Source organism: Polyodon spathula, chromosome 2, assembly GCF_017654505.1.
Source record: "Polyodon spathula isolate WHYD16114869_AA chromosome 2, ASM1765450v1, whole genome shotgun sequence".
Classification (NCBI taxonomy): domain Eukaryota; kingdom Metazoa; phylum Chordata; class Actinopteri; order Acipenseriformes; family Polyodontidae; genus Polyodon; species Polyodon spathula.
In genome coordinates this window covers 55,543,960-55,569,664 of record NC_054535.1, presented here as the reverse complement: position 1 = coordinate 55,569,664, position 25,705 = coordinate 55,543,960, and the positions used below count along the sequence as shown (strand labels likewise).

The 25,705-nt window shown below is 40.0% G+C and overlaps 1 protein-coding gene across 7 annotated transcripts in view; it reads right to left on the bottom strand.

Annotated features, from left to right (window-relative positions):
- Positions 1-25,705, bottom strand: part of LOC121298477 (protocadherin Fat 1-like) — a 75,941-nt gene that overhangs the window by 34,260 nt on the left and 15,976 nt on the right. For all 7 annotated transcript variants that reach the window (XM_041225622.1, XM_041225616.1, XM_041225608.1 and 4 more), the window contains exons 3-4: positions 23,915-24,229; positions 781-842 (exon numbers count right to left, since the gene is read on the bottom strand). In XM_041225622.1, the coding sequence (XP_041081556.1) occupies positions 781-842; positions 23,915-24,229 (377 nt within the window). The remainder of the gene's footprint in view (positions 1-780; positions 843-23,914; positions 24,230-25,705) is intronic.

Below are 25,705 nucleotides of genomic sequence, written 5' to 3'. Positions count from 1 at the left end.
CATTATGAACAGAAAAGGACATCCATAGAGATACAATAACCTTTTTTTTTTCATAAACGTCTTTTTTTTACCACCATTATATTTGTATCTACAATGGTTACACCATACAAGCACATGGGTCAAAAACACAAAAAGCTTTGAAACTAAAAGCTTTTAAAACTTAAAATAAATTCAGCTTGAGCTTTTAAAAACCCAGAAGGGTATACTTAGACAAATGTCACAAATTACGTGACTAATGCTGAATAGGTTTAGATTAGTTTCCCTATCTTTTTTTACAATTTAGCAACGTTACTCTACCATTATAAACTCAAATGATAACAGTTACAGCTTTAACACAACATTCTAAATGCATTTTTTATCATCAAAAATTAGATTAGATGAATCTGTTCCTTCACTCATCAGATGGACAATCAGGAGAATACAAATGAGCCTATAGTCCCAGCTTCCTTTGCAAGCTAGGGAATACTACTCTAACTTATCAAGCCTCCCAAACAGACAGCAACCCTTTGGGAATTATGTTATCCGCTGGATAACCCAAACACTTGCAACACTGTTAATTACATGAAATATGTATTTAAACGAATGTCAGACTGTCTTGGTAGCCTATTAGAAGGTTGCTTGATTCGCATAATTCCAAGGATTTAAATATTAACTGTATATAATGTATCAATGGCAGCATACTGATTTGTAAGTGCACCTGTTTTTAAAGGTATTTCTAAAAAAATGTTTATCCTTCTGTCTAAAGTGTGACTTCTAAACAAATAATAGAAATTCACTTACTTCAAGAATGTGTTCGGCTTGTTGTTCTCGATCTAGCTTTCGCGAAGTAGTTGTAACCAGACCTGCAAAAAAAAAATTGGATATTGTTACAAAATATATATATAGATATAATTTTTTTTTTTTTTTTTTTTTAACCCTAAAACAGTGAATAATCCTAACAGCAAATGTTTACCACCTTGGTGTTATTTCACACCATACCAATTATTTTTAAAGCTACTTGTGAGAAAATGTTACAACGAATATCTTTAAAATCAGCTTGGTTTAATCTATCTTGTAGCTTTTCAAATGAGCCAAGGCAGACTTTCTTGTTATTAAATGTGAAATATCACAAGGAACCGTTACTCTCAAGAGCAAGAAGATATTACTTTCTGCTTTACTTCAAACTTAACTAATGTTAAAACAGAACACACTGCTATGTTTAGTATGGGAGCAAAGGAAAACTACAGTGTTAAAATGTTCAATTAAACATAAATTATTAGAAGGGATGCCAGCAGCTGACAGATCTCTCACCTTTGCCATTCAAAAGTGAACATTTCAAACTGAAAACAATGCATATTTTTCATTTGTTTTCCAATGTTAACATTTCTGAAATTTAATACTAACAGAACCAAAATAGCAATACTGATAATATCAATGGGAAAACACTAATAAAAAAGAAACACCTGAAGAAACGTTTGTTTTATTTCTTACTAATCAAATGATTTGACTATGAAAACACCAGATCAGAGTTACTCTCTTGTCACTCTTTCCAGCCTTTACAAACAAGGTCCATAATTGTTTAACTGAATCTAGTTCTTGAATTAAGCCAGTAAAAACACTGTTGCAAAAAGGCATGGTCTGAAAGAGCCACAAGCGAGTACCACTGCACTAGATGCATGGCAAAGCTAACGTTTTTCTTTTAAAGGTTGTCCCCAATACTCAACATTGTCTTAGACTACAACACTGAAACTAGCCTATTATAGTCACAAAACTCAAACAAAACCAATGTGCTCAAGAGTGTGAAACCTCTAGGCCTGGTAGAGATCAAATAAGTCAATGAAGGAGTTTATATGTTTTATTGCAAGGTGTAAAAAAATAAAAAAAAATATCATACTTGCTTATGGCAAAACAGTTATAAGGCAACATAGAACAAACAGATACCACAACCCTACTGTATTAAACTGGTGGTGTCACTTTAATGCCAACTTTGTGCAAAGAACAATTTTTAACAGCGTTTCTGAAACCCAAGCCCATCAATAGGGCATATGACTGGACAAGAATAGAAAGAATAGTAAGAATAGAAAGACTCGATTCTGTAAAAAAATGGCACTGTGATTTCGCCCATTGAAGCTTCCTACACACTTTCGTAAACCATAAACAGATCTTTCCTGTAAAAGCTGGTGCTTAAAAAAAGGCAACACCAAAAATGTTGGGAACTCCAACTTGAAAAAAAATCCATCTTGATTTAAAGGGTAGCAAAGCTATACTTCCTCTCTGAATTAAGTAGATCTAGTTATAGAAAGTCAGACATTTTGTTAATTTATTCTAGCATGATCAATTGCATTCCCCTTTTCTGTCAAAGGGTTATCTGTGAAAGTGTGGTCTCTTTATTGCATCCAATTTAAAATATATTTAACATCCAGCAAGGGGCCTGTAGAGAGCGCACAGAGACAAGGCACTTTATCTTCTAAAGTACTTTGTGGTCCACTATAAAATAAATATCGATTGATTGATTGAAAGAATACTAAACTCCACGACTTTTGATGAAGATTTTGAAGCTATTCAATAGTCATTTTTTGACTTTATTTGCAGAGATTTTAAAAGGGTAGTCTCAATACTGAAGGTCTTGAGATTATACCAAAGCACTAGCAATAAGCGGCACTGAACTGTCTGCTAATGTTAAAGCAAACTTAACTTTTTTTTTTTAGAATACCTGTATTGTGGAGGATTTCACACTGGTCATGTAGCGTAAAATGTCTGATTTCTAAATATAAAATGTTCCTATTTATCTGTGGGCGACTGGCGGAAATGTACTTATTTAACCAATATATTTATGAAAAATATTCATCAATGTGGCAAATAACTTTGTATTACCGTGTTCAAAATGAAACCAGCTTTTCTGTCAATAATAATAACAATAAAAACTACATTTGCAAGCAACTTTATGGCTTCCAGTACCAGTAATAGTACCAGTACCAAACACTTTAGCAAACTGTGCAGAATGCCAGTACCAGTACCAAACACAAATAGTAAAGAATGTATACACAGGTTACTATATGTGTTCGATAGTAACCATTACCCTATCTGCACTCTCTTAGGAGATATAAGCCAGTTTTACATTTTACCTTTAGGAGAGGTGAAAGCTCATGGGCAAAGGCATTTTTTTAATAAAGCATACATAGGTTACTATGGGTTCCATAGTAACCACGGTCCTATCTTTACTCTACAAGGAGTTACAGTGGCTTGCGAAAGTATTGACCCCTTGGCATTTTTCCTATTTTGTTGCCTTACAACCTGGAATTAAAATTGATTTTTATTTGGATTTCATGTAATGGACATACACAAAATAGTCCAAATTGGTGAAGTGAAATGAAAAAAATAACTTGTTTAAAAAAATTCTAAAAAATAAATAACGGAAAAGTGGTGCGTGCATATGTATTCACCCCCTTTGCTATTAAGCCTCTAAATAAGATCTGGTGCAACCAGTTACCTTCAGAAGTCGCATAATTAGTTAAATAAAGTCCACCTGTGTGCAATCTAAGTGTCACATGATCTCAGTATATAGACACCTATTCTGAAAGGCCCCAGAGTCTGCAACACCACTAAGCAAGGGGCACCACCAAACAAGCTGCACCATGAAGACCAAGGAGCTCTCCAAACAAGTCAGGGACAAAGTTGTGGAGAAGTACTGATCAGGGTTGGGTTATAAAAAAATATCAGAAATTTTGAACATCCCACGGAGCACCATTAAAGCCATTATTAAAAAATGGAAAGAATATGGCACCACAACAAACCTGGCAAGAGAGGGCCGCCCACCAAAACTCACGGACCAGGCAAGGAGGGCATTAATCAGAGAGGCAACAAAGAGACCAAAGATAACCCTGAAGGAGCTGCAAAGCTCCACAGTGGAGATTGGAGTATCTGTCCATAGGACCACTTTAAGCTGTACACTCCACAGAGCTGGGCTTTACGACGAGTGGCCAGAAAAAAGCCATTGCTTAAAGAAAAAAATAAGCAAACACGTTTGGTCTTCACCAAAACGCATGTGGGAGACTCCCCAAACATATGGAAGATGAGACTAAAACTGAAATTTTTGGCCATCAAGGAAAATGCTATGTCTGTCACAAACCCAACACCTCTCATCACCCCGATAACACCATCCCCACAGTGAAGATGGTGGTGGCAGCATCATGCTGTGGGGATGTTTTTCATCGGCAGGGACTGGGAAACTGGTCAGAATTGAAGGAATGATGGATGGCGCTAAATACAGGGAAATTCTTGAGGGAAACCTGTTTCAGTCTTCCAGAGATTTCAGACTGGGACAGAGGTTCACCTTCCAGCAGGACAATGACCCTAAGCATACTGCTAAAGCAACACTCGAGTGGTTTAAGGGGAAACATTTAAATGTCTTGGAATGGCCTAGTCAAAGCCCAGACCTCAATCCAATCTGTGGTATGACTTAAAGATTGCTGTACACCAGCGGAACCCATCCAACTTGAAGGAGCTGGAGCAGTTTTGCCTTGAAGAATGGGCAAAAGTCCCAGTGGCTAGATGTGCCAAGCTTATAGATACATACCCCAAGAGACTTGCAGCTGTAATTGCTGCAAAAGGTGGCTCTACAAAGGATTGACTTTGGGGGGGTGAATACTTATGCACGCTCAAGTTTTCTGTTTTTCTGTCTTATTTCTTGTTTGTTTCACAATAAAAAATATTTTGCATCTTCAAAGTGGTAGGCATGTTGTGTAAATCAAATGATACAAACCCCCAAAAAATCAATTTTAATTCCAGGTTGTAAGGCATCAAAATAGGAGAAATGCCAAGGGGGGTCAATACTTTTGCAAGCCACTGTATTAGCCAGTTTTATAAGTTGTTGATGTCATTCAATGTGGCCGCCATGTTTTTTTTATTGAGGCAATTTCCACTGAACAATGTTTAAAAGACAACCACACTACGATCATGTGTGGCATTTGGTTTGGTTCAATCGGACTAGCGGTTTGGGAGAAGATGATCTTTGTATTTTGTGATTATGACGTCTGTACCGTGTGATTAGGACGCCATGCAGCGTGGCCGCCATACCACATTCTTACAAACACCAGTTAATCTTGGACTATCCCTCAACAAGTATACCAACTTTCAGCAGTCTGCAATAAGTGGTTTTTGAAAGACAAATTTTTACATTGAGGCTAATTGTTTGTTTTTTTTTAAATCCAATACGGCGGTCAAACCATGTGACCTACAACATATGTTCAATTAACATCTATTAACTTCCATAAGCATCTATCATCGTGCCTAATTTTGTCAGTTTTCGAGCAACTTTTGGCGGGAAGAAGAAAAAGAACAAGAATTCTAGCAATAACAATAGGCTTCCCAGCCCTATGGGCCTGAGAGCCTAATAAACATTCAGATTGCGAATAGTTGAGTAGGCTACAGACTGCACTGCACCTTTAAAACAAAATAAACAAACCAGAGTTGAAAGGTCACAGCACATAGGCAGGCACCTCTATAGTGTCCAAGAAACAGGTTTCAGAAAGACAGAAAACAAAAAAAGAGGAAGTATTTGGTTGAGCTATGTTTTGTTTTAGAGAAAACTAGCATAGTTATAATAATGCTGGAACAATTTTCATGTTCGGATATTCGCTCAATTTAAATATTAGTTTGTTTTTCAAGAAATAAAGGCATAGCCGCAGGGGCAGGGGGCGTGGCCGTGCCCCTGTATGTGCACCTTTATTTTACAGCAAGCCCTTACAGTATGTAACACGTTAAAATAGAAAAATGTCCCAGTAGTAAAGAATAACTTGCGTAGGACTTATTTTACCCCAGTGAATTAACTACAAAACAAAAGAATGCCAAATAGCAGTTCAATGCTTGTCTTCTTTCTATTCCTTAAGGATATTATCTTCAAGTACTTACTTTTGGTTTATAAAACAAAACTTCATACTTTTATATTGCACCCACATTATTCTGTTTTGTAGGTATTTGTAATCAACTGTCCAACATGATTTACACTGTGGGCCTGCAGAGTAAAAACATGGCCAACTCTTCAAGCATAATCATGTCGTTAGCATCACACACAGCATACATATGGGATGTAATCTGACAAATAAAATGTGTGTCGAGTCTTTGAAGAAAAAATAATAATAATTAAAAGAAGCAGTCCTCAAGCAAAAAAAAAAAAAAAAAAAAAAACTGGTTTAAAGTCTCTCTCTCTCTATCTATATTATATGTGCTGGGATGAACACAGGACTTTCATGTTTGGATATTAGATCAGTTTAAATATTCGCTCAGATATTCATTTGTTTTCAAAAATAATAAAACCCATGATATTGCTCAGAAGGCAGGCAAAGACAGCATAGCAGCAGGGCAGGGGGGTGTGGCCCGTGTGTGCCTTTGTTTTACAGTAAGACGTTACACTATGTAACACGTTAAAGTACAAAAATATCCCAAAAGTAAAGAATACGTTGTGTAGGCCTCACTTTACCCCAGTGAATTAACTACAAAACAAAGTATGCCAAAATAGCAGTTCAAGTTAAACGTTTTGTTTTTTCCTGAAATAAATAGTACATAACATTGACAGTTTATTTTATTTTTTTCATTCCTTGTCATTGCTGTTTCTTCAAAATAAACAGTGGCCATACACATGTTTTCATAAGGTAATAATGAGGTTTGCTTGTGCCTTTTTGTAGCTGAACAAACAAACAAACAAACAAATTTAAATTTAACTTCAAACACTTCAAATAAAACAAAAGTGGAAATGGCATTGTAAAATGAAATGGAAAATAACTCACCGTTATTTATTACATTCAACATAACAGAAAGTCGCAACCAATATATAATAGATACAATCTACATAAATTTCATGTGCTTGCCATTTTTCTGTCCCATGAGAGTCTGACTCGCACTAAAGCATCACAACGCTTTATTGATCCAGGTGGCTTTCCATAGAGATGACTATGCGTGCACGTGCATAATCTGGTTTGGTTTGTTTATCTTTTGCTGTCTAACACTTCTAAATACAGGCTGAAAAGCTGCTGTGTTGATCACTGCTGTATATGTACAAGTATCGCAATCAGCATCAATCACGTGTACGTGTATAAAAACACGACTAGTGTTCCACATATCTAGTATTTATTATGTAAAATGAGAAGGATACAAGACAACATCCACTACTATGATATCCATGCACATACAACAATGAAAACAAAGAGGAACTACTTTCCCATATCACAAAATAAACAATCACAACATCACAATGAGTATTCCATACTTTCATTGATATACAGTATGTGGAAATCTTTTGTTCCCTCTGGGTCTGGAATTACTACTTTGCTTAAACAGACAAACTACTCTCAGAACCAACCTAAATCCAAGTTGACAGTAAAACTATAAAAATACAACTGGAGACAAATGGAACTTGAAAGATTTTACAGACCTAAAATAAACAGAGAAAATATTTTTTAAAAAAGTGTCAGAGTTCTAATCCAGACATTTGAACAACATTATCTTGTAGGAAGGAATGTCTCTCTGCATTCCAACCTTCTTAAAACACAAGGAGTAGTCGTCCTGATGTGTGCCGCCCTCCCGAGAAACAACTTCAGACGATTCCACTTTTTCTTTGAGAGGGACTACTCTCAGCACTTTTCATTCCACAACCCAGAATTAAATGTACAATATTACAGCACCCATGATTAAAATATAAATAACTGGTGTAACAAAGTGCCCGCCCCTGTGTATATTATCTGTTATGTGTTGCGTGTGGTGTGTTTAAATGTTGGTGTATAGACATTGGTACACGGGATATAAACGGGTCTGTGTAACACGAGTGTTTAAAAATGTATATGTGTATTTAGGCACGAGGATTGCACAGCACTTCACGTGCAAGTAAAATGTAGTAATATGTGAGCACGGGGAATTGCACTTTATTAATTCACGTGCTGGGATTCAAGTGAATAATTAATTGGTAATTGAATCCCAGCACAACAGTATATATAGATAATCACATACTGCGGTTGGGTGTTCGGTGAGCGGAGAACGGGATTGGAGACGGAGGAAATAAGGAAAGTAGTAGTAGTAATAATAATAATAACAACAACAACAACAACAAAGTATCCGCTCACCGTGTTTGTCAGTGTCTGTCCGTGCACCGTTGTGTTAAGTTTAGTCTGTTTTCGTTTGTCTATTTATTTTGGCGTAGAGTGCCGTGTCCTGTGTGTTTCGTGTTTGTTAAACCTTTTATTTTGCATTAAACCGGCGCCAACAGGCGTCTTCATCATTTCATTTCATCCGTCCTGTGTTTTGTATATTTCATTACCTTTCCTGGTTCTGACGCCGCCCACTTCGGCCGTCTCTGTGACACGTGGTGTCCTGCGTGGGATTTAACAGCGCCTCCAAGCGTCAGACCAGGAGAGGTGTTTTGTCAAAAAAAAAAAAAAAAAAGCAAAAAAAAAAAAACCCACAGCAACAACAAAAAAAAAATAAAACATGGAAGGCTGGGACTGGAGAGATGGCTGCCAGGACCTGGAGGAGTTCCTCGGTGGTCTGGAGGACCAGGGCTGGTGCCTTGCCTGTGGGGAGTTTGGGCACCCGGTGGTGCGCTGCCCCTACCAGGAAGGAGAGGAGGAACTGCCGCAGGAGAGGAAGGTGAGGAGGTGGCAGAGAAGGGGAAAGGGGAAGAGGAAGGCAGAGGTCCCACCGCTGTCTCCACAGCCGCACCAGTCTCCTGCAAGGGAGGAAGAGCCGCACCAGTCCCCTGCAAGTGAGGGAGAGCCGCACCAGTCCCCTGTATCAAGGGTAGACTACACGCCGCTCCCACAGGAGACTCCTCCCACCTCCACCGGCAGGACAACCTCCACCGGCAGGCGCGGAGCAGCAGGAGCTGCCTCTGCCTCCGCCACCTCCACCGGCAGGAGCAGAGCAGCAGGAGCTGCCTCTGCCTCCGCCACCTCCACCGGCAGGGGGAGAGCAGCAGGAGCTGCCTCTGCCTCCGCCACCTCCACCGGCAGGGGGAGAGCAGCAGGCTGCCTCTGCCTCTGCCTTCCCTCCAATTCAGGGGGAGAGCACAGGAGCTGCCTCTGCCTCCGCCACCTCCACCGGCAGGGGGAGAGCAGCAGGAGCTGCCTCTGCCTCCGCCACCTCCACCGGCAGGAGCAGAGCAGCAGGAGCTGCCTCTGCCTCCGCCACCTCCACCGGCAGGAGCAGAGCAGCAGGAGCTGCCTCTGCCTCCGCCACCTAGCTGCCTCTGCCTACCTCCACCGGCAGGGGGAGAGCAGCAGGAGCTGCCTCTGCCTCCTCCCTCTCACCCGTCAGGGGTAGAGCACAGGAGGCCGCTGCTCTCTGGCCACCCACTCCACCGTTCGCAGGTAGGGAGCACAGTGGTCTGCCTCTGTCACCCACCGCCACCGGCAGGGGGAGAGAGGAGCTGCAGCTCTGCCTGCCGTCCCTGTCCACCAGCAGAGGGTGAATGCCTGCTGGGTTCCTGTCCACCAGCAGAGGGTGAATGCCTGCTGGTATCACCTGTCCACCAGCAGAGGGTGAATGCCTGCTGGTATCACTTCCCCCACCAGCAGAGGGTGAATGCCTGCTGGTATCACTTCCCCCACCAGCAGAGGGTGAATGCCTGCTGGTATCACTTCCCCCACCATCACGAGGAGAGGAGCTGGAGCTTCCTCTGCCTCCACCTCCATCAGGGGGAGAGGAGCAGGAGCTGCCTCTCCCTGCACCACAAGGGCCAGGACTAGATGCTGGCGGTCCTCAGCAGCCCTTGCATAGGCTGCTGAGGGAAGCACGGGGAAGAACCTCCCGGCTGCAGTGGCCGAGAAGAGGGCCAACACCCGCACCCCAGCTTGTCCTGACTGCCAGCCTCGCTTCGCCCAAGGATGCCAGCCTCGCTTCGCCCAAGGATGCCAGCCTCGCTTCGCCCAAGGATGCCAGCCTCGCTTCGCCCAAGGATGCCAGCCTCGCTTCGCCCAAGGATGCCAGCCTCGCTTCGCCCAAGGATGCCCTGCCTCTGCATCGCCTGGGGTTGCCCGCCGCTCTGCATCGCCTGGGGTTGCCCGCCGCTCTGCATCGCCTGGGGTTGCCCGCCGCTCTGCATCGCCTGGGGTTGCCCGCCGCTCTGCATCGCCTGGGGTTGCCCGCCGCTCTGCATCGCCTGGGGTTGCCCGCCGCTCCGCATCACAGCCGGAAGTACTGTGGCCGGAACCCCACGAAGGGGAGCTGCCGGCCATGAAGAAGGGGGAGGAGGTCTGGAGACCGCCAACCCCAGCAGCAGTTTCGCTGCCGGAGAAGGGGGAGGAGGTCTGGAGACAGCCAACCCCAGCAGCAGTTTCGCTGCCGGAGAAGGGGGAGGAGGTCTGGAGACCGCCAACCCCAGCAGCAGTTTCGCTGCCGGAGAAGGGGGAGGAGGTCTGGAGACCGCCAACCCCAGCAGCAGTTTCGCTGCCGGAGAAGGGGGAGGAGGTCTGGAGACCGCCAACCCCAGCAGCAGTTTCGCTGCCGGAGGAGGGGGAGGAGGTCTGGAGACCGCCAACCCCAGCAGCAGTTTCGCTGCCGGAGAAGGGGGGGGAGGTCTGGAGACCGCCAACCCCAGCAGCAGTTTCTCCGCCGGAGATCGTGGGGGAGGTCCGGAGACCTGCTCCCTCTGCAGTTTCTTCCCTGCAGGAAGAACGGTGGTTGAAGCCCCACCAAGGGGAGCTGCCGGCGCCGAAGAAGGAGGAAGGTCAGGAGACCACACCCCAAGCAGCCTTTCCGCTGCTAGGACTACCCTGGCAGGAGAATGCTACCCGCTGACAGCATTACGACCTGTGGGCCCCTGGAAGCCTCTGGTCCTGGCCAAGGACTTTGGGCGGGACTTTTGGGCTTTTAAGGGGGGAGGTGGCCATTGAGGCCATGTGTGCTTTGCACAGGAGGGGGTATATGTAACAAAGTGCCCGCCCCTGTGTATATTATCTGTTATGTGTTGCGTGTGGTGTGTTAAATGTTGGTGTATAGACATTGGTACACGGGATATAAACGGGTCTGTGTAACACGAGTGTTTAAAAATGTATATGTGTATTTAGGCACGAGGATTGCACAGCACTTCACGTGCAAGTAAAATGTAGTAATATGTGAGCACGGGGAATTGCACTTTATTAATTCACGTGCTGGGATTCAAGTGAATAATTAATTGGTAATTGAATCCCAGCACAATAGTATATATAGATGCACGTTGTCACATACTGGGGGTTGGGTGTTCGGTGAGCGGAGAACGGGATTGGAGACGGAGGAAATAAGGAAAGTAGTAGTAGTAATAATAATAACAACAACAACAACAAAACAAAGTATCCGCTACCGTGTTTGTCAGTGTCTGTCCGTGCACCGTTTTGTTAATTTTAGTCTGTTTTTGTTTGTCTATTTATTTTGGCGTAGAGTGCCGTGTCCTGTGTGTTTCGTGTTTGTTAAACCTTTTATTTTGCATTAAACCGGCGCCAACAGGCGTCTTCATCATTTCATTTCATCCGTCCTGTGTTTTGTATATTTCATTACCTTTCCTGGTTCTGACGCCGCCCACTTCGGCCGTCTCTGTGACACTGGATAAATCACTTTTACTGTCTTTTCTTCCAACACTTCTAAATAATTAATTTACAATTTTTTGTAAAATTTTAAATAATTAGTACAACCATACCCCCCCCCCGTCAGAATATTTTTAAAAGGATAGCATTTTTGATATAGGCGGCGAGGTTGTACATTATCTGTCTGTGACCCACACCCGTTTAACCTCCCTATTTTCTATTGAGTCTCATGGTCTCTGGGATCTGTCAACGATCTCTGGGTAACTGAGTTTATTATCGCTGACCATAATTAAATACCAGCCCTCATATTTCACTTAAGACCGTAGGGTTCCAATTCACTAAAAAGTTCATCCCTGCAGGAACAATCATTGGCTGCTTTTATGTTTTATAAAAACAAAATGGAGAGCGATAGGTAGAATAACTCCAGTTCATAACAATCACTTTCTTTTAATGGACACTTGAAGCAACCAATGATAGCAGGGATTTAGCTGTCCATTCAGAGAACAGGGACGTAGTACGTAGAAGTACAGCTTATTAACAGCATATCATTGGACAGGGGAGGGACTGATCATCACTGCCAGATTGTTTAATCATATGATGTCACATCTCTCATGTGGTAGCCTGTACTTTATAATGTGCCCCAGAGTTTTCCGGGGGAGGGGATACATTAATTCCAAGATGCTACTGTAAAAAAAACATATTTGTGAATTTTTAATTGGAAGAGAGTCAAATAAACCTTGGTCCTGGGGAACACTCCACTTAAAACACTTGGTCCTAAAGGGTTAAGCAGTGCTGCTTACAAATGTGGGTTTTCACATGACAACATTTTAAAGAACAAATATCAATTCCACCCATCAGCTTCATGCCTTTCTGCCCTGATGCATATACATAGGTGCAAGATGACCATTGAAACCTTTGATCCTGAACCCAGCATCCTTGACAGACGTGCAAATCATTTTGAAAATTGGTGCTAAACTCTTGTGAAAGTTTAGCACCAGAGCGACTACTGGTGCTAAATTACACTATGTAACACAATTTTTGTTCCTGGGTAGTAAGTGTTATTTCCTAATTGCTTATGCCTCAAAAGTATAGAAAATGGCTATTATTCCCCACAAACTTTGCTTCTGTGTCTTTTCGTTCACATAAAGTCAGAAAAAACAACATATGAATCCAAATTAACATGTATTTATACTAAAGTAATACAAAAATGACTACAAAAGATTTAGAAGTGAGTAGTTTTTCGAGATTTACAATTATACTGTAAATTTACAATATAATTGTAAATCTCAAAAAACTACTCACTAACATAAATACATGTTAATTTTGGATTCATATGTTGTTTTTGCATCTCCACCACGGTTTATTAATGTTATTATTATATTTTTATTTATTTATTCTTAAATCATTCAGGTAATGCAGCTGCGTTGCATGAGGTGCAAGCTTCACAATGTTGGCAGGCTTCTTGTAGTTCGCGGACTGAAGGACTGAACACGCTACAGAATTGAGCCCCTTTCACGTGACCTCCTGTGTACAGTTGCTTGCAGAAATCTATTTCAGGCTTGCTTGCTGACTTCAAGCATCAGCAACTGTTTAAAAACCTGTTAGGTAGGGCTGTATTTTTTCAAGATAAAAAAAACAAATTATTTCACGTTCTAAAAATAGGTATTTCAAGATATTTAATGATTGAACATAAGTTATTAAAGCACAAACAAATAGTGTTGTCACTTTTTTCTAGATAAACATTAAAAATTAAAATTTATACAAATCATGTAAGCAATTGTGTCGCCAGTGCATTTTTTTTTGAGAAAGGTGTGGCAAAAGCTAGCCTGGGGTATAGAGACAGGTCGTATTTACTGGCATCAACATAGAGAAGAGGGAGTATCATTTTAATTTAATTGATGGCCTATCTAACATTGTGAAGCTGGAGGATTAGAGATGAAAATCTTGCCCACTTCAGTGATGTGCAATGGATTTCAAGCACAACAAGGGCCTTGGATCTCATGCAAAAAAAACCCTGCAGGTTGTAGTTTTGTATTTGGTCCAGGTTAGCACTGGCAGTGTGATGAGTCTGCAGCTAAGGCAAGGAAGTTCCTCTCTGAAGAAGTCGCCAGGGTCAATTTCATCAATACACTAAGAGATATCCTAGAGCCAGTATCCCATCTTTTAGAATTATTTCAGTCTGATGACCTACTGTTACTACATGTCCAACCTGCAGTGAAGCAGTGTGCCTTGAGGTTAGTAGAACTGAATAATGACACAGGGGTACAAATGCAGCAGTTTAAGTTGTACCACCCAGTGCAAAGGAAGGGTGGGAGATGAAGTGGTCTGGTCCTTGTCCCCCAGCAGCCAGCTTAACAAGTGATAGACTTATTGGCAAAATAGTCAGTTACATTGATGAAAGGTTTTCCCAACTTCAACTGCATGCCAGCTCAGGGATTTCAGGTTTTTGACTACACATTTGCCAGAAAGTAGAGGAGCTCAACTCATATGACAAATCCTAGTCCATTTTGATGTCATTTCCACCAAAAAGGAGAAGGCAGCAATTGTGGAGTTTTGTGGACTTAAAGCACATATGAAAAGTGTCAAGCACAACAGCATACCAGTTCTGTCTGCATACTCCACCATGCTGTCAACAAAGACCCCCACTCTGAGGAACATCTTGAAGCTGGTGGAGGTGATGTTTACATTTAGTGTGTCAACAGCCGAGATAGAACATGTGTTTTCCTCTATGAAAGTCATCAAGAACCCCTTATGAACACAGCTTAAAAATCAGGATATTTTGCAAGATTTGATGTTTTTTTTTTTACGATCGACGGGTCTGAATTTGAGGAGTACGACCCCAGTGGTGCTACTGAATATTGGCTTACTTCTGATGGTACTAAGCATGTGAGTGGGTCATAGAAGAGACTTTTAAGACCATAAGTAGATTTTTTCCTAGCATTTAGTTCCTTAGGCAACAATGTACTTATTTAATGCCACACCCCTGGATAAGCATGTGAAGTCTGGTTGCAAATCTTTTCAGACTGAACTCTATTTTGTCAAGTTTTACCACCACCTGAAAAAACTGGCTTTTTGCATGTGCAGTCTGTTAAATTTTATTAATTTTAGGCCCATACAGCAAAAACCATCCCTGAGAATTAAATCCCAACCACGCAAAAAAAAATAATAATAAATAAAAAAATAAACCTAACATGTACAACTGTTCATGTTTATTTAAATTTGTAACAAAATTAATAGAGTCCTAACTGGATTCCCAAATGCTGTGGGACAATAAAGGCATACAAGACTAGACGGGCGCCCACAATGAAAAGTATTTAAAACACAAACAGGAAAGGTCTTATCTTAAAAACTAAAATTACACCATTAGTGGGCATTTTGTTGTTAAATCGAAGATGTTACAAATATTTTACAAGTGCTAAGCAAGCATGGTTGGAGGTATTTAAACATGTTTATTCAGTGACTAAACCAAAGCAGCTATGCATTATTGAGGTTGGCCTAAATTGCCGGAAACTTCAGGAAGTTGTTGGAGGCCGTGTCTATTTCCTATTTGACTTTCCCTGCTCTCTGCAGGGTCTTTGAAAAACTGTTATGAACTGTTTTGAACACTAAAGGTTTTGTTGATAAGTGATATGAGAATGGGAGTGGATGATTTCATGTTAAACCCACAGGCTCTAAACACTGTATGGTCCTTTATTTTGCTCAAAGGATTAGTAATGCATATAAGAACATGAGAGGAATCCATCCTCACAAGAATTCCTGAGATATTTATGTTCAGTTTAATAGAGATTTCAATTACTATTGAATCTCCCAGCTTCATCTCAACTTTCAAATTACAGTAATGTTTCGAATATAGACCCTTCAGTATAATGCGCACCGTGTGTATAAAATATATGACTAAGTAGACTTGGGTTACATTTCTTGTATAATAATCACCTTTTGTACTACACACACATCTTTAACTACACTATCAAACACAATCTACTATGATACAATACTAATTACACTGTGCACACATGCTTCGCCAGTTAAACACAGGGTTGAGAAAAGGTGCGTCTAGTTTTAACATCACAGGACTTCCAAGCAGTTTTAGGTTGTGCTGTATCAGAAGAAGGAAGAATACATGAAATGCCCCCCCCCCAATACTTGTTTCTTCTGAACAAAATCATATGTTCAAATGGCATTGTTTTTGGTTGGGAGTTAACATACAGAAGTTAAGGAGTAAGTAGTGGGTTTCCAAAAACTATAGCGTTATTGGTCCCCATGTGTTGCTACAAGCATTTAAATAACATAACTGTAACTTTTCTTTTCATTGTTACTATCCTGACAGCTTTTTCCACTTATAACTCTAAAGTCTGGTTTCAAAGCTCTTCAAAATGACCGCTCTAGTGCACTGGGGATTGAGATCTGTCCTCTAAATCACTGCAGGACGAATGATTTAAAAAAGAAAAAAAAAAAAGAAAACATGCTGTGGCTTTTCACTTCCTTACCACATCATGGATCATTACTGCTGTGTTACCTGCTTGACAATGTGGGCAATAATCCTTACACTATCAGCGCACGACAGCAGCTATTTAATAATATTTAGATATTTATAAATATTTAGGTTTGGTGTTAGTTGCCTGAATTCATTTCTAAAATGGGCAAAGATATGGAAGCCTAATCATTCTTTAGTTCCCCAAAAGACAAAAGGGGTAGATTTTAAAATTAGCAGTGCATTTCTCCAGTATACAAGAGCACAGCCATTTACCTAAATAATTAATCATATGCATGAAGGATGTAATTTGAAACCTCTGAAGACAACTTTCACATTATACAATAGATGGCCAAATAAAATATGTGCTTCAGGGACAACAGGTTAATAACATATATGCACTGCCATAGAGTTAATGAAAAAGTGTACCACTGTGGCAGTGTTGGACAGCAACACTAGCCTTACACCCAGTCCTGGGTTTCGGAACAAATCTGAGGTAGGTACAGCGCTCCAGACAAACATTTTGCCTTAGGAGCCATTTGCTCCAAGGCCAAAAAAAAAAAAAAAAGTTTGCCAAATTAAATTGCTGACTGCCCTTCAGGAGCAAGTTAGTTGTCATCATATTGCTTAAAATACAACAATTTGCTATGACACTAAAGTGATGCTAAATCAGTAAGTTAATCTTTGTACTCACTTGTCTATTGCCTCATTCTGCTGAATGGTTAATCTATGCAGAAGTTGACTGCCCTGATCTCAGTGAGTTTGTTCTGATTTTTATGAAATTAAATACACCACAGCAAGCACATTGTCATATATTTCATCTATTTTCATTAGAACAACCCGAGAGCTTAATCTAGTGAACTGCAGGCTTTTTTTTGTTTGTTTGTTTTAGCTTTTTTACTGCAATCAAGTGACCTGTGGAACATTTAATTTTTACCTTTAGTACATTTGTTTTTCACTACAGTCATGTTTTCAAATACTGTGCCTGCTTCTTTGGCTGTTCAAGAGATAGTAATCAGCTCATCATCTAACTAGGAAATCTGCTGTGCAATTAAATAATTCTTAAACTTCCGACGGTAAACAATGTAACCAAATCTTTATATCTGGGATAGTTGGGTCTGCTAAAGAACATGCCGATGAAAACAATCAGTTCGTGTCGACTCAAAACTGTATTTAGGCACTCTACGATTTGACAGCCGAAAGATAACTGGTTTATTGGAATTCAAAGAAAACTTTTTTCAGCTTGGTACAGTAACTTTTTCACTAGCTTTTTTTTTTTTTTTATAATAATTTTTTTAAATATAATTTTTTCGCCGATTTTCTCCCAATTTTTGGAATGTCCAATTGTTATTCAGCTTGGCTCACCCGCACTAACCCGGGAGAGACGAGAACGAGCACATGCTCTTCAAGTCCACCATGCAGCCATATCAGAACGTACAGCATCGGCTAACCACACAGTTCTGAATTGTGTACAGGCCGGTCTGCAGGCGCCCAGCCAGCCAAAGGGGTTGCTGGTGTGGAGTGAGCCAAGGACTCCCCAGCCAACCTAAACCCTTCCCCGACCAGGTAGCGCTTGGCCAATTGTGCACCGCCCCCTGGGAACTCCCGTCCATGGTTGGCAGTGGCTTAGCTTGGATCCAAACCAGCAATTTCCAAGATATAGGACGCATCCTGCACTCCAAGCGGAGTGCCTTTACCGGTTCACGAGCCCAACTGTTCTAAATTTCTTGAATGCAACTGTTCATTATAAGCAAAATCTTTACACAACAGTATTCACATACATTTTGTCATCATCATGAAACTTGGGTTCCCATATTCTGCTGGTGTTAATACAGCACCTCTCTGCACTTACAAGCATTAGTATTAGATCAAATTGTTACCGTCCTTCTCACACTTAAGTTTATTAAACCATGCAATATGCTTTATATATATATATATATATATATAATATATATATATATATATATATATATATATATATATATATATATATATATATATATATATATATATATATGTATATATATATATATAATATATATATACACACACACACACACACACACACACACACACACACACACACCAGTGTCACAGCACATTCATAATATATTTTATATACTGTACTAAAATTTCCTTCGTCGCGGACGTTGGGGGTCCCCCCCCGAAAAAACAGTCACAATCATTTTAGTGGCAGTCTGGAGCCTGGAGGTATATTGCTGAAACGATTTGATTGATATGTACAGTGGGAATAATAAAGTAAACCCTTTGTAACCATTTATCTCAGTTTGTTCATGTATCATGTACATTAATGACAAATCTAAAAGACACTAACAGCATGAATGACCCTACAATTAACAGATTTCCTGAAACAATTAAAACATAAAATCACATTTGAAAAGTCATTGGACCAGTACGTCATTGTGAACAAATTCCCCCCATTATATATTTACTATGGAAGAGGGCATTGGAAGTTGACCACAGTAGAAGATTCAGGCAATTTACTGCAAATGGTGTTAATTTGTATTCTTTTATTTGGAATAAATTCCTCCATACATTTTCCAAATGATGATGAAACATCTTATTACAACTGAAAAAATGAAAGACTTTCTTTGGTACCAGGTGTAAAAAAAAACTATCACAACCTGCAAACTGGTATCAACATCACACCCACTATCATGTCACAAACCGGAAACGAAAATCCCAGGAGAGTGCATTAAAAACAGGTAAACATAAAACCCAGCATCACATGAACCTAAATGATGACTGAAGCATGACAGAGATGTCAAACAGAGTTAGATGTCTCACTTTATTTAGAAGGCATTGTATTCTACCAGCTGTAAACATGCACTATTATTTATACAATAACTTATTTTTATATAGTGCTCTTCATGTAAACATCCCAGGGTGCTTTACAATAAAATAAAATGGAAGCCAACGGCCTAGCATTCCAGCTCAAAAATAAGCTGACTGATTTTAATAATATTTTTTGGGAACGGTGCCAAGTGGCAAATTGACTTGCTATAAATACCTAGAACGTTACCATGTTTGGTCTTATGCAGGGTGCAATTTGATGGGGAGGGGGGAATGACAACTTATGTGCAATTTAAAAGTGGTTGTAAAAATAAGTGTGTTCTAGATTTGGCAGGGCTGGGAGGTTTGTGACAAATTTAAACTTAATGTGCAGCAAGTGGCCATTTGTTAATTGACTAATTGATCATCAATTACCCCTGGCCACGTGCCTTTAAAAAGGAAAGCCAGTCCTTTCTTCCATGCTTTGTTTAGAAGCTGAAAGCCTCATGTCTGTGTGTCTGAACCAGGGCGAGGGAACCGACAGTGTATATACCGGGGTTCTATAGTGTTTTAGGTAGGGATTAGTTTAGGGGAATTTTAATCCCACCTAAGGAAATTTAGTTTGCACAAGGAGAAAGTTCATGGTGTAGGGCCTCCCTTTTAGTGAGAGCAGAACTCTGCTCGAGCTTGGCCAACTTTTGTTTTATGAGCTGTTTTTCCCCACACTGTGTTTTGTTTTGTATTTTTCTATCTTGTACACTGTTTGTATATATCCTTCTGCACTAGGGCTACCATTGCTGTTACCCTAGTAGCAGCCACATATCACTGCAACAGTCTGTGTGATCACTAATAAAACCAGGACACTCGAGTGGCGTTTCAACATCAAACCCTCTGTGTCACTTATCTCTCAGCACATCCCCACACCATAACAGAACACCCATTACACTAATAGGCAAAATTAAACAGCTGCACTTTCCATTTTGCTCTGCACACCTCATAATAATGTATGTTCCACCAATAAAGAATTTTGAACTGACTTATTGTGTATCAACAATTAATACATAAGCTTTACACAATTTTCTTAAAGCCAAATGAATTAGTTAGAGGAAGCCACCTCACAACAGCTACCTGTTGTTTCTGTTGGGATTGGGTAAGTTTAGCAGCAGTTATTTGGTAAAAGAACATAAATATTACAGAGCAAATTGCATTGTCTTTTACTGCAAGTCAGGGGACTTTAAAATACATATGTTCAGGGTTAGAAACTCACGCTCGTCCGAGGCAAATCAAATCTGATGAGGGCTAATTGATGTCTGTGTCTCAGTAGTCCTCTGGGCGAGTACTTAAAACAAATGTACACATATACCCGCACGTTTAGTCTTGAGTTAAAAAAAAGCGGGGAAGTCACTTTTCTAATGGGGTGTAGCAGTGGTGAATAAACATTTACAAATAATGCTTAGAAAAGCGTCTCTCGGAATTGAAACCTCCCTTCATCTCCCCTGCAATGCCAACCCCGCTTAATGGTGTTTTACATTTTTTGTTCTCCCTCTGCACGTGATGCAAAGTTTGAATTTACGGAAACGCGTTGCATCTTTTGAAGTGTAGTCATTTTACAGAAATGTGTTGATTTATACTGGGTTACGACCCTGACTGAAGATGTCATTAGCAAAAGGGGGCCAGTTGTACTAACGAGGTTAAACAATAGGCCACGTTTTACTAAACATTTCAAAACTAATAAACAAACAATTACCATAATGAACATTATCGTAGCATGTAGCTTAAAACAGAACGCAATATATTCATAGTTGAGTTCTTATCTATAAACCGTAACACGTTTAAAACTATTCTATGTCCACTCATTTTAATTTCGTACATGGTTTTGTACTAGTGCGAAAATACACTGCCTTTTTAATTTCTACATTTACACAAAACCTTCTTTAATATAATTGTAACAGTGTCAGCACTGTACTTGCATCCAGAGAGCATAAGAATATGGCTACAAACAAAACAGTATTCAGTTCAACAGAGACAGTCAGTAGCTTAAACACATTTAAGATAAGTGCTCCGTGTTTCTGCATAGTTTGAAATTTGAATGTGCCGCCCCTGCTTGCTCAGAGGCAGGATATTGAAAATAAAACGTGGGAAATGTCGTTTTAAAACCTTGAAATATACCTTTAGCTTCAATGACTTGATCCTACATATCCCACAACTCTTTCCAACGACCCGCCAGGGACATTCAAATTTCAAACTACACAGAAACATGGAGTGCTTTTTATTTGTGTCATCTGTGTCAATTTCAGGCGGAGCTTCATGGTCTGCAAGGTATCCTGTCATCAGGTCTGGTGCTCAGTGTCAGATTCTCAGCACACAGTACAGACAGTAGTCACTCAGGAACCAGGTGACTGATCGATCTGTATGAGCGTTTAGAAGGAGCTTTGCTAAAAAATAAATAAATAAATAAATAAAATAGATTTTATTTTGCAAAAAAATAAACACTTAAGCCTATTTTTAGGTACCCCAACTGTTGTTGTTGATTCCAACTTAGCCACTTCACATCAGGACTAGCAAGTTTCAAAGGTATTAGTCCTTAGGACTAGTAGAACAATATTTTTAGTTTCTAACCGTGAAAATACACTTCCTACAGGAGTAAGTTATCAAGGTTAAATGCAATTACTTGTTCTGAGTGCTTTTTAACTTTTTTTTTTCTGGTTGATTATAAGCATATCTTGTTATTATCTTCTCGTTAGTTAGAGAATAATAAATAAATAAATACAAATTTTAATACAAATATCTGCATTTTCATAGTGGCAAATGTTGGCACTTGACATGATGTATCTTTACTATAAGCTTGCCTACTGTTTTGCAGTTAATGTCTTATCTCTCCACCCCCACCCTGCCAAAACTGGAAATTTGAAAAAGCTGTCAGTTAACAAAATTAGATTTTGAAATGTATTGCCAACAGAACACTATATGACACTGTGGCAGTGTGAAAGCCCTGCCAGTGCACAGGTGTGTGGGGAATATTGGGTGGCAGGGAGGGGGTTAAATTCCTCCCAGTAAAAACATGTGGGAATGTGACTGGAGCCAGACATTGAATAAATGATTAAATAAGCACAAGCCACAGGTGTATAAAAAGTGTGATCATGGGTGTTTGTTTAGAATTGTGATGGTGACCGCATGGTGCAGTGCTGGATTGCTTTGTGAATTGTACATAAATGCGCGTGAGCGCTTAAACTGCATCCTTCTGAGTCTCACTGCCGATGCTACCCAGTCAGAAGAGAGAAAGCGGCCATGGAGGCTCGGAGATTGAAATGCGGATTTATTTGAAAAGAAAAGAAGAGGAAAATGTACTGAAAGGAAACCATGTACGAGCAGCAGTGCTGGTTGGAGGCAGAAGGGACTCCTTTGTGTGGGGAATGTGGGCACGGCTTCCAAGAACCAGGGTGCGTCATCTGTGAGGAGTGGGAGCACTATATGCTCAACTGCCTCCTCCAAGAAGAGAGTGCCCAGTGCTGCCGCCCCTGCCAGAGTGCCCCATACCGCTGCCAGCATTGCCACTGCCGGAAGGCCTGGCACCACTGCCAGTGTTGCCATGGTTGGAGTTCCCTGCAACTCTGTCAGCACTGTTGCTGCAAGTGTTGCCACTGCCGGCTGCACGTCCAGAGTAGCCAGCATTTCTGCTGCCAGTAGTGCCATTGCCGGAGTGCCCTGTGCTGCTGTCAGCGTTGCCACGAGCAGCAATCTCTCCACCAGAGTGCCACGCACCGCTGCCAGCATTGTCGCTGCCAGTGGTGCTATTGTCAGCATTGCCGCTACCAGAATGCCTCGCAGAGCTGTCAGTGTTGGGGACACCCCGGCAGAAGGAGGAGGTGAGGAGACCACCTCCACCACAGCCCCGTTCACCACCCACAATAATATATGTGAGGAAAGATGGACATGAGGGGAGGGGGTTGGAGAGGTGGCCGATGGGAAGGAATGTGGTAGTGTGGCAGGGTGAAAGCCTTTCCAGTGCACGGGTGTGTGGGGTTAAATTCCTCCCTGCAAAAACATGTGGGAATGTGACTGGAGCCGTACATTGAATAAATGATTAAATAAGCTCCAGCCACAGGTGTATAAAAAGGGTGATGACGGGTGCTAGTTAGTGAAGGTGTGGTGCGGTGCTGGATTGTTTGTTTTGTGAATTGTAAGAACTTAAACTGCAGCATTCTGATCTCCAAGTCTCCCTGCCAACGCTGTCTGGTCAGACACACAAAAACAATGAAAAACACACAAGTAAAAAGAAACCTCTACTTTTAAAATGAAATAAATAGTTTCTATAAAAGGAACAAGACTTTTCTTCTGCAAAACAGAGATATCCATATTAAAAGAAATGTCTCCCTTTTTGGCTTCAGCCTAATCTAAACACTGTAGGTTCCCTGTATGTGGTCTGAATCACCTGAGCAGGAAATATTATTATGGAAAAAAAGGGCAGAGAGAAAGTATCATTTGATTACGCTTTGAAAATCGAGGGCACACCTTAAAATCAACTTAATCCACAAGACAATAAAAACAAAGTTAGAATTGTGTTACTTTAATCCTCTAAAGTTTGTGGACAACTATATGGACTTACTTAATTGTCTAAAATTAATTCTGATTATCTGAAATCACTAAAGGGGCATATACAACTATCTCCTAGTACTGTGCCTAACATATGTACAAATAGCCAGTTCTGATTTTGATATTCAACGAATCCCTACTAAATGTAAATCATAATTGGAAGACGTTCTCCATACACAAGTGTGTCATGCATAATTCATTTGTATGATACATGAAGAAACTCACACTGTAAAGTTCAAGTTCCACTCAACAATTACAGGGTTTCTTATCCTTCAACAAACAGTGCAAGGTATATCATAATAAGTATGTTTCAGTAAACCTCTAATGAGGGGAAAAAAAAAAAACATTGTTCATGCAGTAAAATGCTAACCATGTAGTCTTTTAAAGTAAAATCTATTACAGCTGACAAAATACGCATCTATTCTGTAGGAACTTACAATCAGAGATAAGTGTGCTGCATTATTCTAGCAAAATGTCATGCCATAAAAAATGTATGTATGCTAAAAATATATTTAAGTAATAGAGAGCTTACCAGTTTTGGGATTTATATTAAAAAATCCCTGCGGGTTTCCACTTGTAATCTTAAAAGTTAGTTTGTCGCTGGATCTTGAGTCTGGGTCATAAGCTTCAATCTGGATGACAGGCGTATCCTTAGGGGAGTTCTCCATAACTTCTGGATAATAGACAGGCTCTGATGTCTGTGGGGCATTATCATTAACATCCTGAACCTCTATGTAAACCTCAATGAAAGAAAAGAGAGGAACAACCCCTTGATCTGAGGCATAAACTGTCAACCAATAGTGGGGAGTAGTCTCATGATCCAAAAGCTCTTCTGTTCTTATGATACCTGCAAAAAGAAAAAAAAAAAAACATTGTTTTAACGCTCCCATCAGTAAAATATACTTGTAAAGTATATTACCAAACCTAATAATCTTGCATTATTACTTTAATACATATTGTTTAATATTTGAGTTACTATACTATGGCTCAAACATGGGTTATACTGGTTAAAAGTTAAGCCCACACTAAAAGTACTATGGACACAGTTGTAACTAGATCCTATATTATATAATAATATTATTTATTTATTTATTTCAGTGTATAAGAAGCTAACAAAATGTTATAACCTGTAACTAAAATATAGGGCATTTGTTTATGCATAACATCACAATTGCATATACTTCCATTTAAGATATTGCATATTGAATGTATATTAAACTTGGCAATTGAAATAGATAAAATCAAAAAGATTACACAGTCTAAAGAGGGTTATGCTTTGTGATATCCAGTGTGTCCTCTATATTCACTTTTCATACCACTACAAGACTACTTGGAATGTGGGTCAATAGGTATTTAATCTGTAGCAATTCATGAAAGAAAGAAATTAAAACAGATTGCATGCAAACACTGTAAGTTCGATATACAATTAAAACAGTACAAAAAGTAGACAGCCACCCATTAAAATTCAGTTTGGAAATTATTACACACATTTTAGGTTAAAAAACATTCCTGGACATAAACCATAAAAACCATAAACCATAAAAGTTGCACACTGCTGTTCATTTAAACCCAGACATTCTTCTTCACTACATGAAACAGCCAGACAACTTTGAACTAGTCCTGTTAACTTTTGTCAGTAGTCTCTGCATTCCACAACCTCTCCTGGCCTCCCCTTACATAAACTTTCCCATCAACTTTTTCCAATAAAGCAAAATAGCTCAAATTCCAATGCTACTTGCAGTCTGAAAACTGAGCTCCTAAATTAGGTTTTTTTTTGTTATTATTCTTATTCTCTCACTTGTCAACCACAGAGAATTCTGTTACATAAACCACCTCTAAAATAAATTATGATTCTAAGGATATTAACACTGGTTAATCTATAGGGTAGTGCATAAACTACACATTGTCTTAAGGCTAACATAAACAAAAGCTTTTTTCCCCTCAGGCCATTTTATATGGTTCATATTTTTCTTCCAAAAAATTGTTTGTCCAAGGGACAAAATGCTAAAAAAAAAATCTACTTGTGCTTAATCTATCTGTATCCTCCCCATCTCTCACAAAACAGGGTACAATACAAAATGCTTTGCTGGAGAGGAGGATACAGCTTGTGTCAATAGTAGCCCCCTGAGTTATATTTCTATGGGAGCACCCATGTGGCATAGAAATATTGTCCGATAAAATGCCACCATACCATCCCTTATAAAATGGAACGCAAAACACTTCTCTTTCTAGGCTTCCGAATTATAGCTAGGACATCAATTAAAATGACTTAAATTAATAATAATAATATCATTGCATTCATTTAAGTAAGTTTTTTACTGTG